The sequence below is a fragment of the Octopus sinensis genome, linkage group LG11 (assembly GCF_006345805.1).
Source record: "Octopus sinensis linkage group LG11, ASM634580v1, whole genome shotgun sequence".
NCBI classification, from domain to species: Eukaryota; Metazoa; Mollusca; class Cephalopoda; order Octopoda; family Octopodidae; genus Octopus; species Octopus sinensis.
Genome location: NC_043007.1, coordinates 52,795,683 through 52,817,857, shown reverse-complemented (window position 1 = coordinate 52,817,857; position 22,175 = coordinate 52,795,683). Strand labels below are relative to the sequence as shown.

The 22,175-nt window shown below is 37.1% G+C and overlaps 1 protein-coding gene across 1 annotated transcript in view; it reads left to right on the top strand.

Annotated features, from left to right (window-relative positions):
* The window catches only part of LOC115217636 (vacuolar protein sorting-associated protein 54), a gene marked incomplete at its 5' end in the record, with an annotated part of 299,488 nt that overhangs the window by 196,246 nt on the left and 81,067 nt on the right, over nucleotides 1-22,175 (top strand). Inside the window, 2 exons of the mRNA XM_029787388.2 lie at nucleotides 11,384-11,438; nucleotides 15,907-16,012. Coding sequence (XP_029643248.2) covers nucleotides 11,384-11,438; nucleotides 15,907-16,012 — 161 coding nt within the window. The remainder of the gene's footprint in view (nucleotides 1-11,383; nucleotides 11,439-15,906; nucleotides 16,013-22,175) is intronic.

The following is a 22,175-nucleotide window of genomic DNA, read 5'->3' as shown; positions in this document are numbered from 1 at the left end:
GCCGAAAAATTCACAATGTGGCCCTCATACAAGGGAAGAAGAGGGGTCCGGGTTAAAATCCCGAATATACCCCCAGAAGTGAAAACAGAATGGCTGGCAACAGCTATTCTAGGAGCAGCAGAAGAGGAAGTGGAGGTGGAATCAATTAAGGAGTCCAACGCGGTAAACTGGAGAGGATATGGGGTAGAATTGTGGTTGATGACCACAAAAGAGGATATTGAAAGGTTTCCCTACAGAATTGAAATTGAAGAGGAAAAAACCCTCAGCGTAATTGTAGAGGGGAGAAAACCAAACTGTTACTTGTGTGGGACAAGGGGGCACATTAAAAAAGAGTGCCTGTTATATGAATTCGTAGCAGAGGGCAAGCAGGAACTTGAAGAAAAGAAGAATACTGTAAATGAGAAAGAAAACATAGAAAAGGAAACAAAACAACAAGAGAAAGGAAATAATAAGTCAATGAAGGAAAAAGAAATAAAAGAAAAGAAAGAAATAGAACCAAAACAGAGTCAGGAAAAAAAAAAGGAAAAAGAAACAATAGGAAAAAAACAAGAGAGGGATCAGAATCAAACGAAAAGAAAAGACGGCACACAAAAGGAAAAAGAAAAGGAACATAAAACACGCGAGAAAGAGAGAACAGACAAAGAACCAAAAAGACAAGAGAAGGAAGGAGAAAGAAAAGAAGGCAAAAAGAGAGAAAGAGAGAAACAAAGAGAGGGGAACAAGGAAGAAATAAGCCCGAAAAGGAAAATGAAGGAAAACGTAGGACGGAAACAAGATTACTATTACTACAAGTTAGTAACCTTCCATTTCTGCCCTATAATGAAAGACTTGACAAGTGAAACGGAGGGACATATATGGGTCAACAGGATGACCGACCGGTGGCAGGAGACTGCTCTAATCCCCCGAAGAAAGAGCCGCTGAGTTCCTCAGAGCTGCCGGAGAGAGTGTAATATTTTACACGAAGGTTCGAGTGAGAGAGCGGCTGCCTGAGGGCTCAGTGTTAGACTTCAGCGAAGTGGAAACAATTATAGAGTATGTATAGAATTGTGAGAAGAAAAAAAATAAAAAGAGAAAAAAGAAAATTTTGTGAAATATATGTGACGAAAATGTAACCTCTCGATTCCGGGGATCGAGTGGACATTTACATCTCATTGTAAATATTCTTTCATATGTCATTTTTACTTTTATTTTTTCCTTTTCTTGTCATTCGCTTTCTTATTTTAAGTTCCCCGATTGTATTGTCCCATCTATGTTCGCCCCTTGTGAGTAGTAATAAAATCACATGGAGGAAATCTATCCACGTGTGTTGTGAGTTATTTTGTATGTGAAAATTGGAAAAAAACTGTTAAAAATTGTCAAAAAATTGAATCACGCGAGGCGTTTGCCGCTGCATGTTTGAACCTTTTATAGAAGGTGTGTCAACCCTCAAGTAATGGAGACTTACGCGGGGGTCGCCACAACAAAAAGTGACGAGTCTCTTAGAATAAGAGAAGTGTTCTTTAGAAAAGAACAATTGAAGGAATACGAGAAGTTCGTCAAAAGGGAGGGTGACAGCGTGAAGCTGGTCCCGCCTGTGGAAACAATAGAAGAGAGAAATAACAAGACGATAACGTATAGAACGCAAGATAGAACCACGAGAAAACTGGTGAGAGTGACGATTGAAGAAATAGAGAAATGTCTGGGGGACATCATGAAAAAAGCGACTTTTGTAGACAGAGGAAAGAAATATGGTACGGTGGAGGTGAGATGCGCAACAAAGGAAGTGGCGGCCTCATTGGCTTCCACTGTCCTGAAAGCGGAAAATTTCACCATGTGGCTGACGTATAAAGGAAGACGAGGGGTACGGGTAAGAGTCCCAAAGGTGCCCCCAGATATTAAAACAGAAATGCTGGTAACAGCCATTATTGGGGCAACAAAAGAGGAAGTAGAAATAGGGTCAATCAAGGAGACCAACGTTGTAAATTGGAAGGGATTCGGAGTAGAGTTGTGGCTGATGGCCACAATGGAAGACATCGAAAGATTTCCCTTCCAAATAGAAATAGAAAACGAGAAAACAATTAGTGTAATAGTGGAAGGCAGAAAACCGAATTGCTACCTGTGCGGATCAAGAGGGCACATAAAAAAGGAATGTCCGCCCTATGAATTCACAGCGGAGCAAAAAGAGACACAAAGTGGAGAGAAGGAAAACGAACACGAAGGAAAGAACAGCGAAAACAAGGAAAAGGAAATAACGGAGAAACAACAAGAGAAGGGAAGTAACAGCGCACTGAAGGAAAATGAAAACAAAGGGAAGAAGATAGTAGAAAAGGAGCAAAATTCACAGGGTGCAGAAGTAGTGGAGAAGGAGCCAAGGCAGAAGCAAGAGAAAGAAAAGGAAAGTACATTAAAGGAAAGAGAAAAAGCAGGAAAAGAACAAGAGAAGGAACAGAACCAAGAGAAAGGAAAAGATGGTATGCAAAAAGGAAAAGAAACAACAGGAAAGGAACTCAAGGCACAGGGTAGAGAGACGGCAGACAAAGAGCCAAAAAGACAAGAGAAGGAAAAAGAAAGAAGAGAAAGCAAAAAGAGAGAAAGAGAAACCGAGGGAGGAGAAAAAAGAGGAAGTAAGTCCTAAGAGAAAAACTAGAGAAAACGTAGGTACGAATAGAAAATTCAAATACTATGGAACGTTGATCCATCACAGGCACTGTGAGGAGATGGAAGATTTAATAAACGTAACAAACGGATATACGTGGGTCAGGATGGGCACCGAATGGAAAGAAACAGGTGCACTCGTCCACGAGAACGACGCCGAGGCGTTCATCGAGACAGCTGGCAAGAACGTGTCAAAACATGAAATGCCGACTTACAAGGTGGCCACGAACGATGGAAGTTTACTCAGATTTGGTAGAGATAATGGAGTATATATAAAAGAAAAGGTATTGTGAAAACTTTAATTTGGAAATGATAAAAAGAACTTTAAATTCTGGAAAAAAAAAAATGTTGAACTTTGTAAAATTTTTGAAATGTATGTTGAAAATGTATAAAATGTTTTATTTGGAAAATATTGTTGACGAATAAAAAACAAATGACGAAATGTAACCGCTCGATTTCGGGGATCGAGTGGGCATTACACCACATTGTACAAACTTCATAATTCATTATTCATTTTCCCGATTGTATTGTCCCATCTATGTTCGCCCCTTGTGGGTAATAATAAAACAACATGGAGGAAAGCACCCTCGAAAAGTGTCTTGGTGCGACTTATGAAAGATATCTAATCAGAGGCGGTAAATTCGCCACAATAGAAGCAAGGTTCGAATCAACGGAGCGTGCAAGGGAGTACTCGACTCAAACTTGCAAAGTGGAAATATTTTATTTTTACCATTATATCTGGGACGTAGGATGTCCCGGAAAAAAATTTTAAATGAGGTAGGCCACACTTCTATACAAAAGAGAGGACAAGATACAATTGAGCAAAATTACAAGAGATGGGCTAACAATATATTTTGTTATATATTTTGAGAATTGTTATCACTAGCGATATCAAGATATAACTTTGTATTTTGCATTTTATGTGTAGATGTATATATATAAATGTACATGTAATATCTACACATATATATACACATATATATATGCACTAGCACTATGACCCAGCAACGACGGGTCTTTAATGCTAGTCTATATATAAATATGTATATATAATGTATATATACAAAGTGTATATATCTGTATTTATTTATTTATATATATATATATATATATATATATATATGTGTGTGTGTGTGTGTATATATTATATATATATAATTTGTATATACAATGCGTACACACACATATAAAGCGTGTATGTATATATATTATATATATATATATATATATATATATATACGCACACAACCTGACACACATCTCCACGTTCACACACACATATACACACGCAAGCACATATACACACGCAAGCACATATACACACGCAAGCACATACACACATGCACATACATATGCACATAATACTCGCACACACACATATACACACATACATACACACACTAGCACAGGTTCGCACATATACCTACAACAAACAATACACATACAGACACGCACACAATTATACTCACATGGGCACAAACACACACGCACACACACACAAGCACACGCATGCACATTACGCCTACACAAACCCTCACACACACAACCCGCACACACACACACATACACAAATTCACATACACACATATACATACACACACAATATATGCTTACACGCGCACACACACGTATACACATATAGACACAGACACAGACGCACACAAACATGCGCACACGAATAACACACAACCCCACAGATACACGTATATACAGCCACATACGCATACACACATACACACAATACGCACATACAGACTCACACAAATGAACCCACACATACCTCCTATACACACAGTACACACTCATACATACATGTATACGCACATACAAGCACACACGCACACATACATAAAGTAAAGCACAATTATTCCCCACACACACAACCTTTATGCATACACACACAAACACATACATACACACACACACACTACAAACAAAACACACACACAATACATATGCATACACGCACATACTTCAAACTACCAGTACCTTCCACTGACCATTCTTCTACGCACATGGGTAGGTAGACACAAGAACCACACACAGATTAACAGCCACAACCACACACACACACACACGTGCTATCATTACACACATACACACACACATACCTCCTTCTCTTGCACTCTCCCGTCTTTGAAAGCACTTTTTCTTCACCCATTCCTTTCCGGTCATTCAAAATGTGACCGCGTGTGTACTGTTGGCGATTTTTTTCCTCCGTCTTCCCTTCCTTGAATCTTTCCTTTTCCTATATTTCTGACGAAGAGCTCCACTTGAAACGTTGAATTCTCCTTCTTTCTTTCCTTAAGGACAAAATACCTCATCTTTTAAAATATGGCCCAAGTAGACCCAAATGAAATCGGGTTATATTAACCAAAATGTGAAAAGGGGTCTAAATGGGGCTGGAAGGGGATTAAAATTGAAAGGAGCGGGTGTTTAGGAATTCTCTGTTACATCAAGCTAAAAAATTTGCGCCAGCCTTCAAATTGTCAATGTGTTGCCGTCCGTCATGAAGAAGTTTTGAATGCCTGCCATTGTGAGTCTACTGTTGTGAGAAAGAATCACTTCAAAACTTGGTGTTTAGGAATTTTCTTTTACATAAAGTTCAGCCAGCCGTTAAACTGTCAATACGTTGCTGTCCATCGTTAAGAAATGCCAGCCATGGCAAGTCTATTATCCTCAGATTCTATCCCTTCAAACTTTGGTTTCCAATATTTTTTAAAGTTTTATTCAGCTCGCAAGTTCGTCTGTCCCTTTTAAATGTTAGTGTTTTGCTGTCCACCTTGAAACAGACCTTTCTGTTGTCACTGCCTGATATTTATGATTGATCTTTCAAAATATTTCCTTTCTCAACTTACTTAAGATCTTTTGTTCTTTATAAATGGGCGAGAGATAGATAGTGAAAGATAGAGAGTAAGAGAAAGCGAAGAAGAGTCCAAGAGAAAGGAAGAGTAAGAGAGTGGAAATTGAGAAAGGAGAGACAAACAAGAGGGAGAATGTGGTGATAAGAAATAGAAAGGAAGCAACTGAAAGTAATAACCACACACTCACCTTCAGCTAGTGTTATAAATATAATGAAATTGTTTCATTGTTAGTTTTTACTAACCTACAAACAAATATTTTATTTCAAAAATTTGCATGTGTATATATGGGGTCCACAGATGATAAGATTGCTCTCAAGGGGTCCACAAACAAAATAGAGCATTTCAGAAAATCTATTTTCCATATTTTCGTAGTGTTTGTTGTTTCTGCACATTTTCCACATACAAAGGCTATTTTCTCTGTAAGCCTTCCTTTGATTCCACTACATCTCTTGTGTGTCCATAGCTTGCACTTTGTACACTGTATAAAATTTATCACTGAACTTATAGCTAACTCTTATCTTACTAGCTGAACCCCTGTATATGCCTTGTATGGCTTTTACAAGCTATTTGTCTACTCCTAGCTTCCTCAGAGACCACCATAACACAGAGCAAGGGACTCTGTTGAAGGCTTTCTCCATGTCAACAAATGCTAAATACAAAGGTTTACACATCTAAATACTTCTGTAGTTGTCTAAGAATATGTCAGTTGTACTTTCCAGCATGAAACCAAGATCTAGTTTAAATGTGTTTTTAATTAATTGGGCTATAACTTCCATAACCTGTTTCAGTAATTTGATACCTTCATAATTACGTCTATCTAAAGTATCCCTTTTGCCTTTGTAAACAGTTGACTATAATGCTTCTGCACCAGTCACTATGACATCTTATATAACCTGATTAGCTATACAGGCGACTTGATCAGGACCCTTCTCTGTCTTCATATCCTTAATTGCCTTATCTATAATGCTGCTGTCAACTAGGATAACAGATCCCTCTGTTGGTCAACATTCCTGATATCCCATTTCCAGTTCTTTCAGACATTTTGCATTGCATTACTTCTACATACATTGTCTTGTCTCAGATCACATGGCTGTTTTTTCTTCTGCTCATTGATTGATTGATTGATTCTAGTTTCAGCTTATGAGCTGTGGCCATGCTGGGGCACCGCCATTATTTATTTTTTTTTTTTTTGTATATTTACATTTATATTTGCACCCACTACCTGTATTGTGTTTGTTTTTATCACTGTTTTTAACATTTGCTCACTATTCCCAGCAGCTGGTTACTTTTGACACTACCAAAAAATGAACAATTTTATTGTTACAGGCATGAAATTGTAATGATTTTTTGAATGCTAATCTTGTTAAAGATTCCACTATGAGAGCAAGATCATCAGCATACAGTAACCCAGGAACCACTCTATAGAGTTTACTGGTTGCCCTTTTGTACCACCAGCACTAGTGAGGTTGCCAAGAAGAACAGGAAGGATAAAAAGACTAAATGGTGGGATGGGGTTAGTATTTGAGAGGGAGAGGAGGAGCAGTGGTTCTATGTCTTGTGTGTAAATCTTTTGTTTATTCCTTTGATGTGCTCCTGTTTAATTTTTGAAACTGATATATATATATATATATATACACACATATATAAGAGAACAAAGTATATATATATATATAAAATACAAAATGGGACAAGAACGCAAAACATCCGGACAACTAGGTGATACAAAAAGGGACAACAAAACATCCTGTTTTCTTTGTATCGTCTATCTGGATGTTTTGATGTCCCTTTTTGTATCACCTAGTTGTCCGGATGTTTTGCGTTCTTGTCCTATTTTGTATTTTATATATATATGTATATATATATATATATATATATAGGGAGAGTTTACAAAAAAAAAACAAAAGACGAAGACAGGTGGTGTACAAAAACAAATAGATGTATTAGTATAACGCTCAGGAATAGAAAAAGTCTTTTACATTTCGAGCCTATGCTCTTCTACAGAAAAGGACACAGAAGAAGCAAGGAGAGAAAAAAATGTGTGTAATGGCTAACGAGCTATCATGGCGTATATATATATATATATATATATACATATAACGGGAAGCTTTATGAAAATAGACAAAAGACGAAGGCAGGTGGAAAACAAACAAACAATTGTATTAGTATGGCGCTCAGGAAATATAAATAAAACAAGTCTTTAACGTTTCGAGCCTACGCTCTTCAACAGAAAGATACACAGAGAGAAAAAAAACACAGAAAGAAGGAGAGAAAAAAAAATGCGTGCAGTAACTAACGAATCAACATGGCGATCTGATTTCGGCCAGAGGTCAAAGATCAAACATGAGATGCGAGAGCGAAATAAGGGGAGATAATAGGGTTGATAATAGGGTTGAATGACCCTAGGATAGTTCTGGACAGGCGTATGTATGGGGTTGGTGTATGTATTAGTATGTATTAGTATGTATTAGTACGTATTAGTATGTATAAGTGTGTGTGTGTGTGTATGAGAGAGTATAAGTGCGTATGAGGGGTCTGGACGTGTGTATATATATAGGCACAGGAGTGGCTGTGTGGTAAGAAGTTTGCTTCCCAACCACATGATTCTAGGTTCAGTCCCACTGTGGCACCTTGGGCGAGTATCTCCTACTATAGCCTTGGGCCAACCAAAGCCTTGTGAGTGAATTTGGTAGAAAAAACTGAAAGAAGCCCGTCAAATATATATATATGTATTTGTGTGTTTGTGCCCCCACCATTGCTTGACAACCAATGTTGGTGTGTTTATGTCCCCATAACTTAGCGATTCAACAAAAGAGTCTAATAGAATAAGTACTAGGCTTACAAAGAATAAGTCCTGGGGTCGATTTGTTCAACTAATGGTGGTGCTCCAGCATGGCTACAGTCAAATGACTGAAACAAGTAAAGGAATATTATATATATATATATTATATAAAAGCTATTCTGTCTTCTAGGATCTTGGACATCCTCCATCCGATTGCGCTCAAATTTGATATGTAGATACCGACGGTATCAGGGCGTGTATAAGTCTTGAAAAAATTACAGAAATCAATTCCAGGTGAGAATGCAATCAATAAAGCCATGGGAACGTGCATTTTTATGTGCAAGTACATCAGCTGTTGCAATCGATACTACGAGTATGCGAGAAAAATGCACGGTGTCTCAAATTTAGGTTAAATCAGTGTTTCTCAAAAGGGTGGCCTATGAGACGGTCAGACAAGTTGTTTTGAGAAAATTTGGTTTAAAATGTTTGACAACTCAGCACCGTCCATTGGACAGGGTGGGGAGAGTTTTGCTCATATATATATATGTGTGTGTGTGTGTCCTGTCAAGCAGTTCAGCATAGAAAATGATCATTAAATGGTGATGATGATATATATGTATATCATCATCACCGTTAATGTCCATTTTCTATGCTGGCATGTGTTGAACTGCTTGACAGGATCTAGCAAGCCATTGGGCTACATCAAGATCCAATGTCACCTTTTGCATTATTTTTACAGTCGTATGCCCTTCCTAATATCAACCACTCTACAGAGTTTACTGGGTGCATTTTTTTGTACAACCAGCACTGGTGAGGTTACCTAGTAACTTGTAAAACAGAAAGAATACAAAGAAGGAAAAGCCTCCTTGGCTAAATGGCAGTGGGGGTCGGTAGTATTTGAAAGGGAAAGGAGGAGAAGTGATTCTATTCCAAGTGTTCAGAGGCTAGAGTGTGATGGAAGGACAAGCTCAGGTATCTTGCTATAGAGATACATGACAACCCAACATTATACAAGAATAGAAATAGCTGGAAAGATGATAAAAATGGCTGTGGTGGGATGCCAGAGCATCTCAATGTGGATACGAAAGAGGATGCAGACAATGGATGGAGAGGGTAGAGGGAGCAGTTTGATAAGCATGTGAGGGGAAATGGTTAGAGATGGGGGTTGAGGGGAATATATATGATGGTGAGGGAAGTGTGGTGAGTGATGCCTATAGTAAATGGGGCATAATAATAGATATGTAAGGGCAGATAAAAGATGTGCTAAGAATGGAATATAGCAGAAGAGAGAGAGAGATGATTGATGGAAATAATGTGGGTAAGGATGATAATGAGAAATGGAAGTGGTTCCAGGTGGAGAGAGAAGGAGGAAGGGAACTGGAAAGAAGGGAATGTATAATATGTACCTACTGTAAAAGGTGATTACAGTAGCTGTGGGGTTCCATAGGTAGAGAGGTGAAGGCTGTTAGGGGATAAGATGTAGGGAAAATGGAGGGAATGCTTGACATGGCAGAGTGGGTTAGGAGATGGGCAAGGCTCCACATGTACAAAGATAACTAAAGTGGTTTTAGGATACCATTTCTTGTGTAATGGATGCATCTTCTCAAGCACAGCAAATTGCAGGTCATCTTGATCCTTTGTCATCTTCTCCACAAGGTTTGACATCTTGAGATCAGCTTTCAATACCTTGTCCCATATCATCCTGGATTTCCCTGTTCCACAAGTTCCATCAACTTTAAGCAACTAGTTCTTCTTTCTTCAGTTGTCCTCATCCATATGCATTACATGACCAAACCAGTGCAGTTTTCTCTCTTGCACACTACAGCTGTTTCTTCTTATTCCTAATTTTTCTCTCAATACATTAGCACTTTGCCATAAATTCACACTGACATTGCACATCTAGTGAAGCACACTAGCATCATTCCTCTCTAGTCTTTGTATGTTCTTTCTATTCAGGGCCCGTACCTCACAACCATGTAGCATTGCTGTCTGTACACAAGCATCAAACAATCTTCCTAGATAGATAGATAGAGAGAGAGAGAGAGAAGGAGAGAGCTTTTGTTATGTAATAATATTTGAGAAAATATATTTCTTGTGTATCTTTAGTCTTTATGGCTCCTTTGTATCTTCTACATACCAGCCTTTCTCCATTAACCTTTCTGTCACTCCATTGCACTTCTTGTATGTCTTTAACCTGCACTGGATACACCATATGGAATTTGTGTATGTGTGCATGCATGCATAAAGGTTCAAGAGAAACATTAATAGCATCAATTTCATTGATTTAGGTGGACCTGTAAATACCATGCCCAACTGTTCATCATCATTGTTTAACGTCCGTTTTCCGCGCTAGCACGGGTTGGAAGGTTCGACCGGGGTCTGGTAAGCCAATGGCTGCACTAGGCTCCAGTCTGATCAGGCAGTGTTTCTACAGCTGGATGCCCTTCCTTGATGCATATTCATCAAGTGAAAAGAAAAGGAAAATGCGAAAAGTTTGTAATGGGCTCCAATTGTTCCTTCAGCCCACTGTCTTGGACTAGTGCTCTAGTTTATCAAGCCCTAAAGGAATAAAGGCATAGTGGGATTTGCACACAGAGCACAGACATTCAGAACAAATACCAGAAAGTATTTTATCTAGCACTGTAACAACTCTGCCAAACTACTACAATTTAGTGTATATCATTTTCATCAACATTATCATTTTACATCCAGTTTCTATACCGGCATGGAGTGTACAGTTCATTATTATCTGAGCCAAGTTCTTATTCAGAGTTACTACTCTCATAGATGGGTCAGAGAACCACATCTTACTTGGCTATCTAGGTTTTAGCACAGTTTCTATGGCTGGATGTCCTTCCTAACATTAACCATTCTCACAAATTTATCATATCCTCAAAAAGACTAGAGATATTCCACCTTACACTGTCTGAACTGATATACCAGTCACTTTACAATGTGTATTAGGCTCAAGTTATCATGGTATCATGAGGTCATCTTGTATGTTTCAAGACTACAGAGTGCTCTCAACTTGGAGAGTGAGAATAGAAAAGTGGGTGATGTTTAATTTGCAGTGTTAAGAGGAATTTTCTTTTTGCTTTTTATCTAGGTAAGAAGCCTGGAGAATTTATTATTGTGAATAAAGAAAAATATGCAGTTGTTGGGTAGGTGAAGAATTCTTTTAATTTATTGCATATTATTTTATTGGGCTTTTGTTAAATGTTATTTATATTGATTGTACATGCTACTGTATCTATTAAGCAACTTATCTATTAAGCCTTACAGTTTCATCATCATCATCATTGTTTAGAGTCCGCTTTCCATGCTAGCATGGATTGGACGGTTCAACTGGGGTCTGGGAAGCCAGAAGGCTGCACCAGGCCCAGTCTGATCTGGCAATGTTTCTACGGCTGGATGCCCTTCCTAACGCCAAACACTCCATGAGTGTAGTGGGTGCTTTTTACGTGCCGCCGGCACAGGTGCCAGACGAGGCTGGCAATGGCCACGATTGGATGGTGCTTTTTACATGCCTCCGACATGGAAGCCAGTTGGGGCGGCGCTGGCAACGGCCACGTTCGGATGGTTCTCTTATGTGCCACTGGCACTGGTATCCCAGCTACAATTTCCATTGATGTTGATCGATTTTGATTTTGATTTTGATTTAATTTTCTAAGTTTATTTTGAAATTTCAAGACATAGGAGGTGCAGGCATGACTGTGTGGTAACAAAAACTACCAACTACTAATATAGAGCATTCCAAGCAATGAAGAGAATTTATTTTACTACTGTTCTGATTACCAGTTGCTCAAGGACATCTGCTACATACAATGTCCTTATTTACTTAGGCATTTACCTAAAACTAAAATACACAATACACCAACATGATTTTTTAGTGAAATTAAAATTTCAACATGCTGGGCTAAAATCTTAGTGTTATTGTTAGGAGCCGAGGTTAGGATCAGTTTTATAAGCATATTTCAAAATTTCATGGTAGATTTTTAACAAAATACTAATTTCATCATTATATTAAAAAAAAAACAAGCTGCTAATCTGGAAGCATTTACCTAAAACTTAAATACATGTAAATGTTCTTTTTAGCTGTTACCCATAATCAAGAATGACTTGGTAGTAAGAAATTTTTTAAATATATAGCGAAGGAATGTTATCTAATGTTTTTTGCTTTTTCATAAGTTGTTTTGTTCATTAATATATGCAGGATCTGCTCTGTAAAATGAACATAATTTGTTAACATGCAGTGCTAAATTCAGTCCTTTTCACTGCAATGAACTGGCTTATCTTTTTGGTTGTGCATTCTTCTTATCCATTTAATGTCCAAAGAAACTAGAGATAACCAGATGAATGTGCATATAGAAAGCATGATTATTTTTAAAGTATCAGAGAAGTACTTAGCTAAGAATAAACAATTATACATGGCATGCATTGATCTAGAGAAAGCCTTTAATAGAGTGCCCCACTGTGTGATATGGTGGGCTCTGACAAAGCTAGGGATAGATGAGTGGCTGGTGAAAGTTTTACAGGCTATGCACAGAGATGCTGTCTGTAAGGTAAGAGTTAATCACAAGTACAGCAAATAATTTGGTGTACAGGTAGGGGTTCATAAAAGGCTCAGTTCTTAGTCCCCTCCTTTTCATCATCTTCCAGAGGAATTCAAGAACAGCAGCCCCTGGGAACTATTATATGCTGATGATCTTGCCCCCATAGTGGATTCCATATCAGAGTTAGGTGAGATAGTCCAGGCATGGAAAAAAAACCTGGAATCCAAAAGCCTTAAGGTTAACTTAGCAAAGACTATGGCCTTAGTAAACAAGAAAACTGATGGAAACATACTCCACTCAGGTAGGTGGCCCTGTTCAATTTGTAGGAAAGATGTAGGCAGAAACTCCATACAATGTAGCAAGTGAAAGCTGTGGATGCACAAGAGGTGCAGTGGATTAATAGGAGGTTTATCAGAGCAGCTACATTTTGTATGTGGAAGATGCACAGGATCCATAAAAACTTTAGAGACTCAAGAAATTGATTCTCTCAAATTCCCTGGTGGCTCATTAGAGGTAGTACATAATTTCTACTACCTAGGAAACCAAATCAGTAGTGGGAGAGGATACACATAGAGTGTAATGGCTAGAATAAGAATAGGATGGAGGAAATTCAGAGAAGAGAGCTGTTAGCTGCAAAAGGTTTCTCTTTCTGAGTAAAATGAAGATTGTATGATGCATATTTACTGACAGCAATTCTACATGGTAGTGAGACTTGGGCTCTAAATGCAGAGGGCATGCAAAGGTTAGAAAACAATGAGACTAGTATGCTCTGCTAGATGTGTAATATAAGTGTACATGTTCAACAGTGCTAGTGTTTTGAGAGATAAGTTAAGCATAAGAGGAATTAGTTGCTGTGTGCAAGAGAGAAGACTGCACTGGTTTGGTTATGTGATGTGGATGGATGCTGACAACTCCATAAAGAAGTGCCAATCTCTCAAAATAGATGGAACACATGAAAGTGGAAGACATGGGATGAAGTACTGAAGAACAACCTCAGGATGCTGAACCTTTCAGATGAGATGACAAAGGACTGAGATGCCTGGCACCTTGCTGTACTCAAGAAGACCTATACTCTACAGCAGAAGTGTTAAGACCAGTCCCTTTTGATGTCCTTTTTTTTTAATATAAAGAGTAATTTATCTCTCAACTGAGTTGCCAGTGTTAAGTAGTGTATTTGCAACCAAAAATGCTACTTGCTTCCTGAAACCTTGTTGAGAAATAGATCTCTAATTTATAACATTTAAAGCAGACCTAACAATATCAAGAATGTAAATTCATGCCAACAAACTTATACTGCCTTTATTCATATGTCAAAATATGTGGTTGGCATCAGGAAAGGTATAGAAAGCATACTGGAGCTGATATTGAAGCTAGATGCAGTCTTATGGCTCACAAGATTCTGTCAAACCATACAACTTATACCAGCATGAAAAACAGACATTAAATGATGATGACAATACATACAACAGGCTTCTTCCTTGTTCCCATCTTCCAAAGCTAAATGATAGGCATGGTTTCAAAGTGGGTCATGGCTCAGCTAATTAGGAAGAGAGTTAGCCTGGATGAGATGTAGTTTGGTTCTGTGCCAAGGAGAAGCACTACTGATGTTATTTTCCTTGTAAGGTAACTGCAGGAGAAGTATTGAGCAAAAAATAAACCTCTGTACATGTCTTTTATCAACATGGAGAAAGCCCTCATCTGGAGGTAGATGAATAGTTCATGAGAGCCATCCAAGCTATGTACAAGGATGCTGTCAGTAAGGTGAAAGTTAGCAATGAGTAATACAATGAATTTAATGTGCAGATAGAAGTTCACTAAGGATCAGTTCACAGTCCCCTCCTCTTTGTCCTACTTCTTCAGGCTATAACAGAAGAATTTTGGTCTTGGGAGCTTCTCTATGATGATGACCTTGTTCTTAGAGCTGAATCTCTACAAGAATTAGAAAAGAAATTTCAGGTGTGGAAGAAAGGACTAGAGTCAAAGGGCCTAGTAAGTAGGAAAGCAGAAACATTACTAATCCCTTTTGGGAGATGACCCTTCTCAATTCCATATAGTGTATGCAATGCAAATTATATATACATAAGAGGTGCAGCAGTATCATACGAAGGTTAACAAAAATTGTAGTCTTTGTATGTGGCATGTACAATAAACACTAAGAATGAATATAAGGAAATAGACTTCTTCAAATGTTTGGGTAGGAGGTCCTTAGAAGTAGGGGATAGCTTTCATTACCTAAGCAACCAAATTAGCAATGGAGGAGGATGCTTTGAAAGCATAGTTTTTAGAATAAGAATCATCTGGGCCAAGTTCAGAGAACTATTACCTTTATTAGTTACAAAAGGGTCTCTCTCTCTCTCTCAGTGAAAAGCAACCTTTATGATGCCTGTGTATGGACAACTATGCTACATGGTAGTGAAACATGGGTTGTGACTGCAGAGGTCATGCAAAAACTTGAAAGAAATGAAGCCAACATGTTCCACTGGACAGGTAGATGAATAGCACAACCAGTCATTGAATGATGATATGAGAGAGGGAGACTGTATCTTGTGCCAGCTCACAGTACCTCTCTGTCTGGTTTCTGTGGTTGAAGAGAAGATAACCACTCCAAAATACATACATCCCAGTTTGGTCAGGTGCTGCTGTGAGCTGATTTGGTGTATTTACATTCATTTGTCTATAGTGAGAAATTTTCTCTATAACAAAACACAGTAAATGACTTTCTTACAGGTTTGAATATGCCTCAAGATATAATATAGATATAATGTTTACCTTTGTTGTTACATTAAGTGTTGACTAGAAATTCTATGGATATATTTTGTTGTAGATTACAGCAATAAAATGGGGCACTATTAACACAGAAGTAATTTAATATCTTTCTCAAGATATACTGAAAATGGAAGATAGGTATTAATTCATTTCCTCTAACACCTTTGAGAGAGCAAATTGCAAAATGTTAACTACTACCTAATAAGTATGTGCTAGCTTTGTATTCAAATTTAGCTAGTTCTATAATTTATTGTATTATGTGGGTTTTTTACTCTTTCTATAATTTGTATTTAATTTTTTTAAATATTAGTACTGTCTTGATGTTATTGAAAATGATGGTTGAGTACTGTGAATGTGTTAAAGATATCCCAGCTGCTGCACAAGACATTGTCACAAGATTGATTGACTTGCTCAAGGTATATACATATATTTTCAATAAATTCATATTTAACTTATTTCTGTGTTTATATATATATGTGTGTGTGTGTGCATGTGTAAAGTTCAAGGAGGGTGAGAAGACAGATTAGTTTATCATCCTCCTCGTCCAGCCAATACATATTGGGAATACAATCAAATATATACATATATATTTTTTATTATAATCCCAAGGTTGGGCAATCACGATATATATACAGAAAATTACATCAGATAAAAGAAATTGAATTAAAATCATGAGCAGGTGAGATGTTTAAAAGATTTACAATAGTCCTCAAATGAAGTAAAATTAAATAGAGCAAGGTAGTTTTAAACTGTCTTCAAATGAAATAAAAATAAAGTAGTTCATGAATGAAATAAAAATATAATGAAGCGAGATATCTTATCGTTTCAAGCAAAAACTTTGGTAGCCACATTTCCTTCATCAGAGATAAAAAATTTTAAAGTTTAGGTTTTGTTTTAAAAGTTTCTTTTTTTAAAAAAGAGTTTATCACACAACTGTGTGATCTAGGTAATAAATATAGAAATGGCGAGAAAGTTGTAAATGAGTATAAAGGAAAAAATAAAAATGAAAATTCCAAGCAGTCCGGTGTGTATAAAATAAATTTTCATGTCTTATGATTACTAGAAATACAAGATTATATTTATACCTATACTAAATTATATACCTAAATAAGGATGAGTGATCTATATTGAGAAACTCAGTTAGCATTTTAAGAAGCTTTTTTCTTTTCTTTTTTTTCTAAACTTTTGGAAGTTGATAGCAACTTGTGCCAACATGAGGTCAAAACCTTGGATATCTTATTCAACAATAATTTTTTATCTGTTCTTCATATATTTATGGCTTCTTTCAAACAAAGGCTACAGGTTTTTATATGGTGCACCCCCCACCCCATCGTTATAGACCATTTTAGGGAGTATATTCTGTTACTAGTTTTTAACCCTTTCATTACTATATTTCTGACCAAAATAGTGAGTTTCAATTAAATTCTAAAATAATCATGAATTTAGGCTTGTTTCATTAAATAACTAACTTTTTTACTTATCAACATATTAACGTGATATTTGGAACATAATTAAAGAAAGGGTTCTTAATCAATTCTATTGCATAACTTTTGTGTCAAAGTGACTTTAATTACAGGTAAATTGAGCAAAAGGTAAAAATATTAAAATTTTGTTTAAACATCACCATAGAAAATGAATCATCAGCTAATATTCAATTGGGTATGCAACAAAATTTTGATAAAGAAGAATTGTGCACATCACTATATCATCAGTTGAATTTAATGCACAACAGAACAGGTGTACCATAAAGGTGGAATAAACTGAAACACTGGAATCCACCTAAATCCACCGCAAGTTTGACCGAACCAAGGAAATCGGTCAAAAAATAATATACGGCCCTGGTTATGGTATCATCATCATCATCATCATCATCGTTTAACGTCCGTTTTCCGCGCTAGCACGGGTTGGACGGTTTCGACCGGGGTCTGGGGAGCTAGGGACTGCCCCAGGCTCCAGTCTAGTCTGGCAGTGTTTCTACAGCTGGATGCCCTTCCTAACGCCAACCACTCCGCAAGTGTAGTGGGTGTTTTTTACGTGCCACCTGCACAGGTGCCAGAGGGGTCTGGCATCGGCCACGTTCGGATGGTGCTTTTTATGTGGGGGGGGGGTGCAGAAATATAGGGGAGCACCAGTGGGGAGGGGTGGTTCAGAGAAATGATGGCAGGTTCTAGGCAAGTAGAACGTAGGATATCAAGAGAGGGGTAATGCATGGGGAAATAGCGTATTGAAGAGGGGTTCGAAGAGTAGACACCTATAATGGTGGTGGGAGAAGCGACATCCGGTATAGATGGAGCAAAAATATAGAGATATCCGGTATTGGTGGTGGGGGTGGGCAGGGCGGGTGCACCGCGAATACACGATGGTTGATTATAGTCGAGAGGAGAAATGGATAAATTAGTTAAATAATTAGATAGATAGAAAAATTAGATAAAAATATTTAGATAGATAAGAAAGCATGTATGATCGATCGAGAAGTGAAAATAAATAAGCATTCAAACTTATCTGCGCTCGGGTGCTAGATGAATAAATGAGAGAGCTGCCTTTTTAAGTAAAAATTGTCCGGAAGAGGAATTTTTGGACAAGGCGGAAGTGTATTAAAGGAACAGGCTTCAAGATGGCGGATTATAGTCGAGAGGAGAAATGGATAAATTCCAGACCACATCGTTCCCGAGGCCATGCTGACTAACATTATTTTCCCTGTATAAAAACTAAATCCACAGCAGTACCCAGTATTTGCTTCACAAATTTTCCGAACTTTGATCCCCCATTTTGTGTTTGTTTACATTCTGTGTAAATTTGTTTCCGCAATGATCATTTCAATCAATAACTTTCAAACCACATCGTACCCTAAGCCATGCTGACTAATACTATTTTCCCTGTGTAAAAACTAAATCCACAGCAGTATCCAGTATTTTGCTTCACAAATTTTCCAAACTTTGATCCCCCATTTCGTGTTTGTTTACATTCTGCGAAACAGTTTGTTTCCGAAGTGATCGCTTCAAACAAGCATACTGAAAAAAATAAAAGTCTAATGGTTTCGCTTCCTAAGAAAGACTATAGATAAACTCTATCTATCTCCTCAGAAAAATTGCTAATAAAAGCATTTTTAAAGTTTTTACTTCATTTCGATGTAAAATCGTCTTTGCTGTCGTTATCGCTGCTTTGTTTCTTCGGAATCACTGCTTTCGGAGAAAGAAATATCCTATTCATTATTGTACACCACGTGCTTCTGTACCTCATTCATTTTTTCTCTCGATATCTCCCTATTTTCCATTGAAAAAGCTTTAAATTCGGAATCAATGCTTGATAGCATGAAACTTCTATCCATTTTCACAGTTGAAGAAAAATCGATGCTGAAAAAAATCTCCCAAAATTCACTGAGTTGAGATATCACATCAAGCAATGTCGGATACTATAACCCAACTATTTACAAAGTGAAATCACGTGTTTTAACGAATGTACCGAGATTTGGGTTCAAATTTACATTTAAATAACAATAGGTTCTCTCAGCCGGGTTGGTATTATGAACCAAAAAATTTTTCGCCTGGCTACAGCCAGATTAGTAACAAAAGGGTTAATTTATTTCTGTATATGACCAAACCAGTTGAATTTTTCGTATTCTTCTTAACAAACAAATTCATATGTGCCCTATATCTAATCTTGAAATTTGTAGTGCTTCCAATGTATACTCTATTAACTTCGTTTAAAGTATTCACTTCACATTTATATACTACATTGTTGCATAGACACTGACCATCTAGTGCACAATTATTTTGGGAGGGACAATTGCGACTTTTTCCTACAGGACCACCCAGTTCTTTATTATTATTTCCTTTGTTACTATTAGTATTTGTCAAATTTCATATTTTAAGCCTATTATTTGTGGCAATAATTGATCCGAGGTTCGATGTTGTGGAGTAAGGAAGTTTCAGAATCAATTTGTTAAAAATAGAGTGGTGCGTATGAGTTAAAGGAAAATTATTCTCAGTTAATTTAAAGAATAACTGGGGGAGGTTTTTAACCTGTAAGGAAAACAGTGGGTAAACCAAATAATATCCTGTTTTTTTTTAAAGAATTTCCTATTTACATTAATATTCTGTTCCATTATTACAATTTAAATTCTTATTTTTCATATATCTACATTGTTGTCCTAGTTCAAGAGGGTCAATATTAGATGGGATATCTATATCTATATTCCCAAATTTGGGATCATTCTAGCCAGTTTAATTCTAAATACAGTATTTTTTTATGTATATTATTTTCATGTTAAAGCCACTATTCATAAGGGCCAGATTATACATGTGTGCATGATTATTATGTATATGTATGTATATATTTGATTGTATTCCCAATTTGAATATGTATTGGCCAGACTAGGAGGATAATAAATTAATCTGTCTTCTCTCCATCCTTGAACTTTGATATTTGCTCAATATATTGAGCCCTTCCATGTTATTTCAGGAAAAGAGTTACACTCTTTTATTATTTGATGTGTGTGTGTATACACACACACACATACATGTAGTTCAAATTTACAGAAAACAAAATATGAAGACAGGTGAGAGATCAACAAGTGGCTGTATTAGTTTAATGCTCAAGAAGAATGGAAAAGTTTTTTGATGTTTTGAGCCTATATTCTTTGACAGAAAGGATTAAGATGAAAAAAATGGAGAGAGAATGATAAAAAGCAGAGAGAAAAAAATGTGTAGGGACTAACAGTTCAACATTTTATATATATATAAGAGAGAGGGTACATACGCCGCTATATATATATATATATATATGTATAAAAAATACAAACTGGGACAAGAACGCAAAACATTTTGATGACGACACAAAAAACACAGACGGGACATTCGAAGCCTTCAATCTTCAGTCAAGAACCAGATCATCCTCGCAATTTCGGCTGATTAATCTTGAGATTGCTCCAATCTGGCCAGCTCCAAGGAAAAACTAAGATAAGCACATTAGATTCCTTGGAAGAAAGCTTCGAATGCATACAAAACAAGGACAGAAAAACTGACGATGTTACATGAATATGAATACAAAAATAATACGTAAAAACAATAATAATAATATTAATAACAATAACAGGACATCACGAACAGGCGTCTTTCGACTAGGACGAATTAAGCTTAGCTGGTGGGTTAGGAATGTACCTTGGGGCAGAGAAAAAAAATGTTGGTGTTACCACGACGGCTCCTAGACTCAAAAGGCCAGCAGCCGGTCAGTCAGTCACGTGTGAAGAGAAGAGAGAGGAATCAAGGAAGGGGAGAAGAGAGAGAAAAAGAGGAACAAGGAATTAAGGAGGAGGACAAGAGAGAGTGAGAAAAAGGGACAGAGACAAAGTGAAGTGCAAAGAAATGTAGGAGAGGGGGGGAGAGACAGTGTTGAGTCATACCAAGTTTAGAGAAATGTGTAATTACATATAAGAGAGAGGGTAGATTGGAGCAATCTTAAGATTAGTCAGCTGAAATTGCGAGGATGATCCGGTTCTTGACTGAAGATTGAAGGCTTCGAATGTCCCATCCGTGTTTTTTGTGTCGTCATCAAAATGTTTTGCGTTCTTGTCCCAGTTTGTATTTTTTTATACATATATATATACTGTCTGTCCATCCATCTATCTATCTGTCTGTCTGTCTATCTCTCTCACTCTCTATCTATCTATCTATCTATCTATCAACCAATCAATCAATCAATCAATCAGACAGAAATAGAATAAATGACAAGGCAATAATATTTAGCAGGATTGAAGGAAAGTATATTTCATGGAGCAATAAATACTTGTTTCACTGATTCACTATCTCCTAGCTGGTGTTGGCAAACATCTTTTCAGAAACTTACCAAACAATCTAGTGGATACATAATGCAAATGGACTGTATTCTCATTGGTAATGTAAAGTCCTTTCCTGATGAAAAATGTACTATCCAACAAAGGCTAGTAGTTAGTGTCTTTAGACTTAGTGCTAAGAAGAACTTAGAGACTCAAACCAATTTGGTAAAGAAAGATATGGAAGCTTAAGTATCCTTCAAACAGTCAGAGGTTGAGAGATGTTCTAATTGAAGAATTTGGCATAAAGAACAATTGGAAATTTTTTATGAGACAACTTACTGAGGTCTAAAGACCAAATTTATGGCTGGTGCAAAGTTCCAACCTGGCCAAGGGTTATATGGTGAAAGAACAGTGAAGTAGTAGAGAACTATACCAAGTAGCTAGAAGATGAACTAGGAAACTGGTGTATTTAGTAAGAAAAGGATAAAAAAAGGAAGAACTTTGCCAGTGTTCTACAAGATAAGGACCAAAGGCATGTATTTCAGATTGCAAGACAGTATATCAGAGAAATTCAAGAGGTGGGAGAAATGTGTGTACAGAAGGATAATGGTACACTTGCACTTAGTGGTTCTGAAAAGAAAGAGGCATGGAAGTACTACTATGACAGGCTACTAAATGTGGAAAATGAATAGGAGAATGAGTTTTCCTAATGTGAATCGAGTGGAAGTAACAGCCATTTTTGTTGACAGCAGTGAGATAGACAATGCAATTAATGATATGAAGACTGGGAAAGCCCCTAGTACATC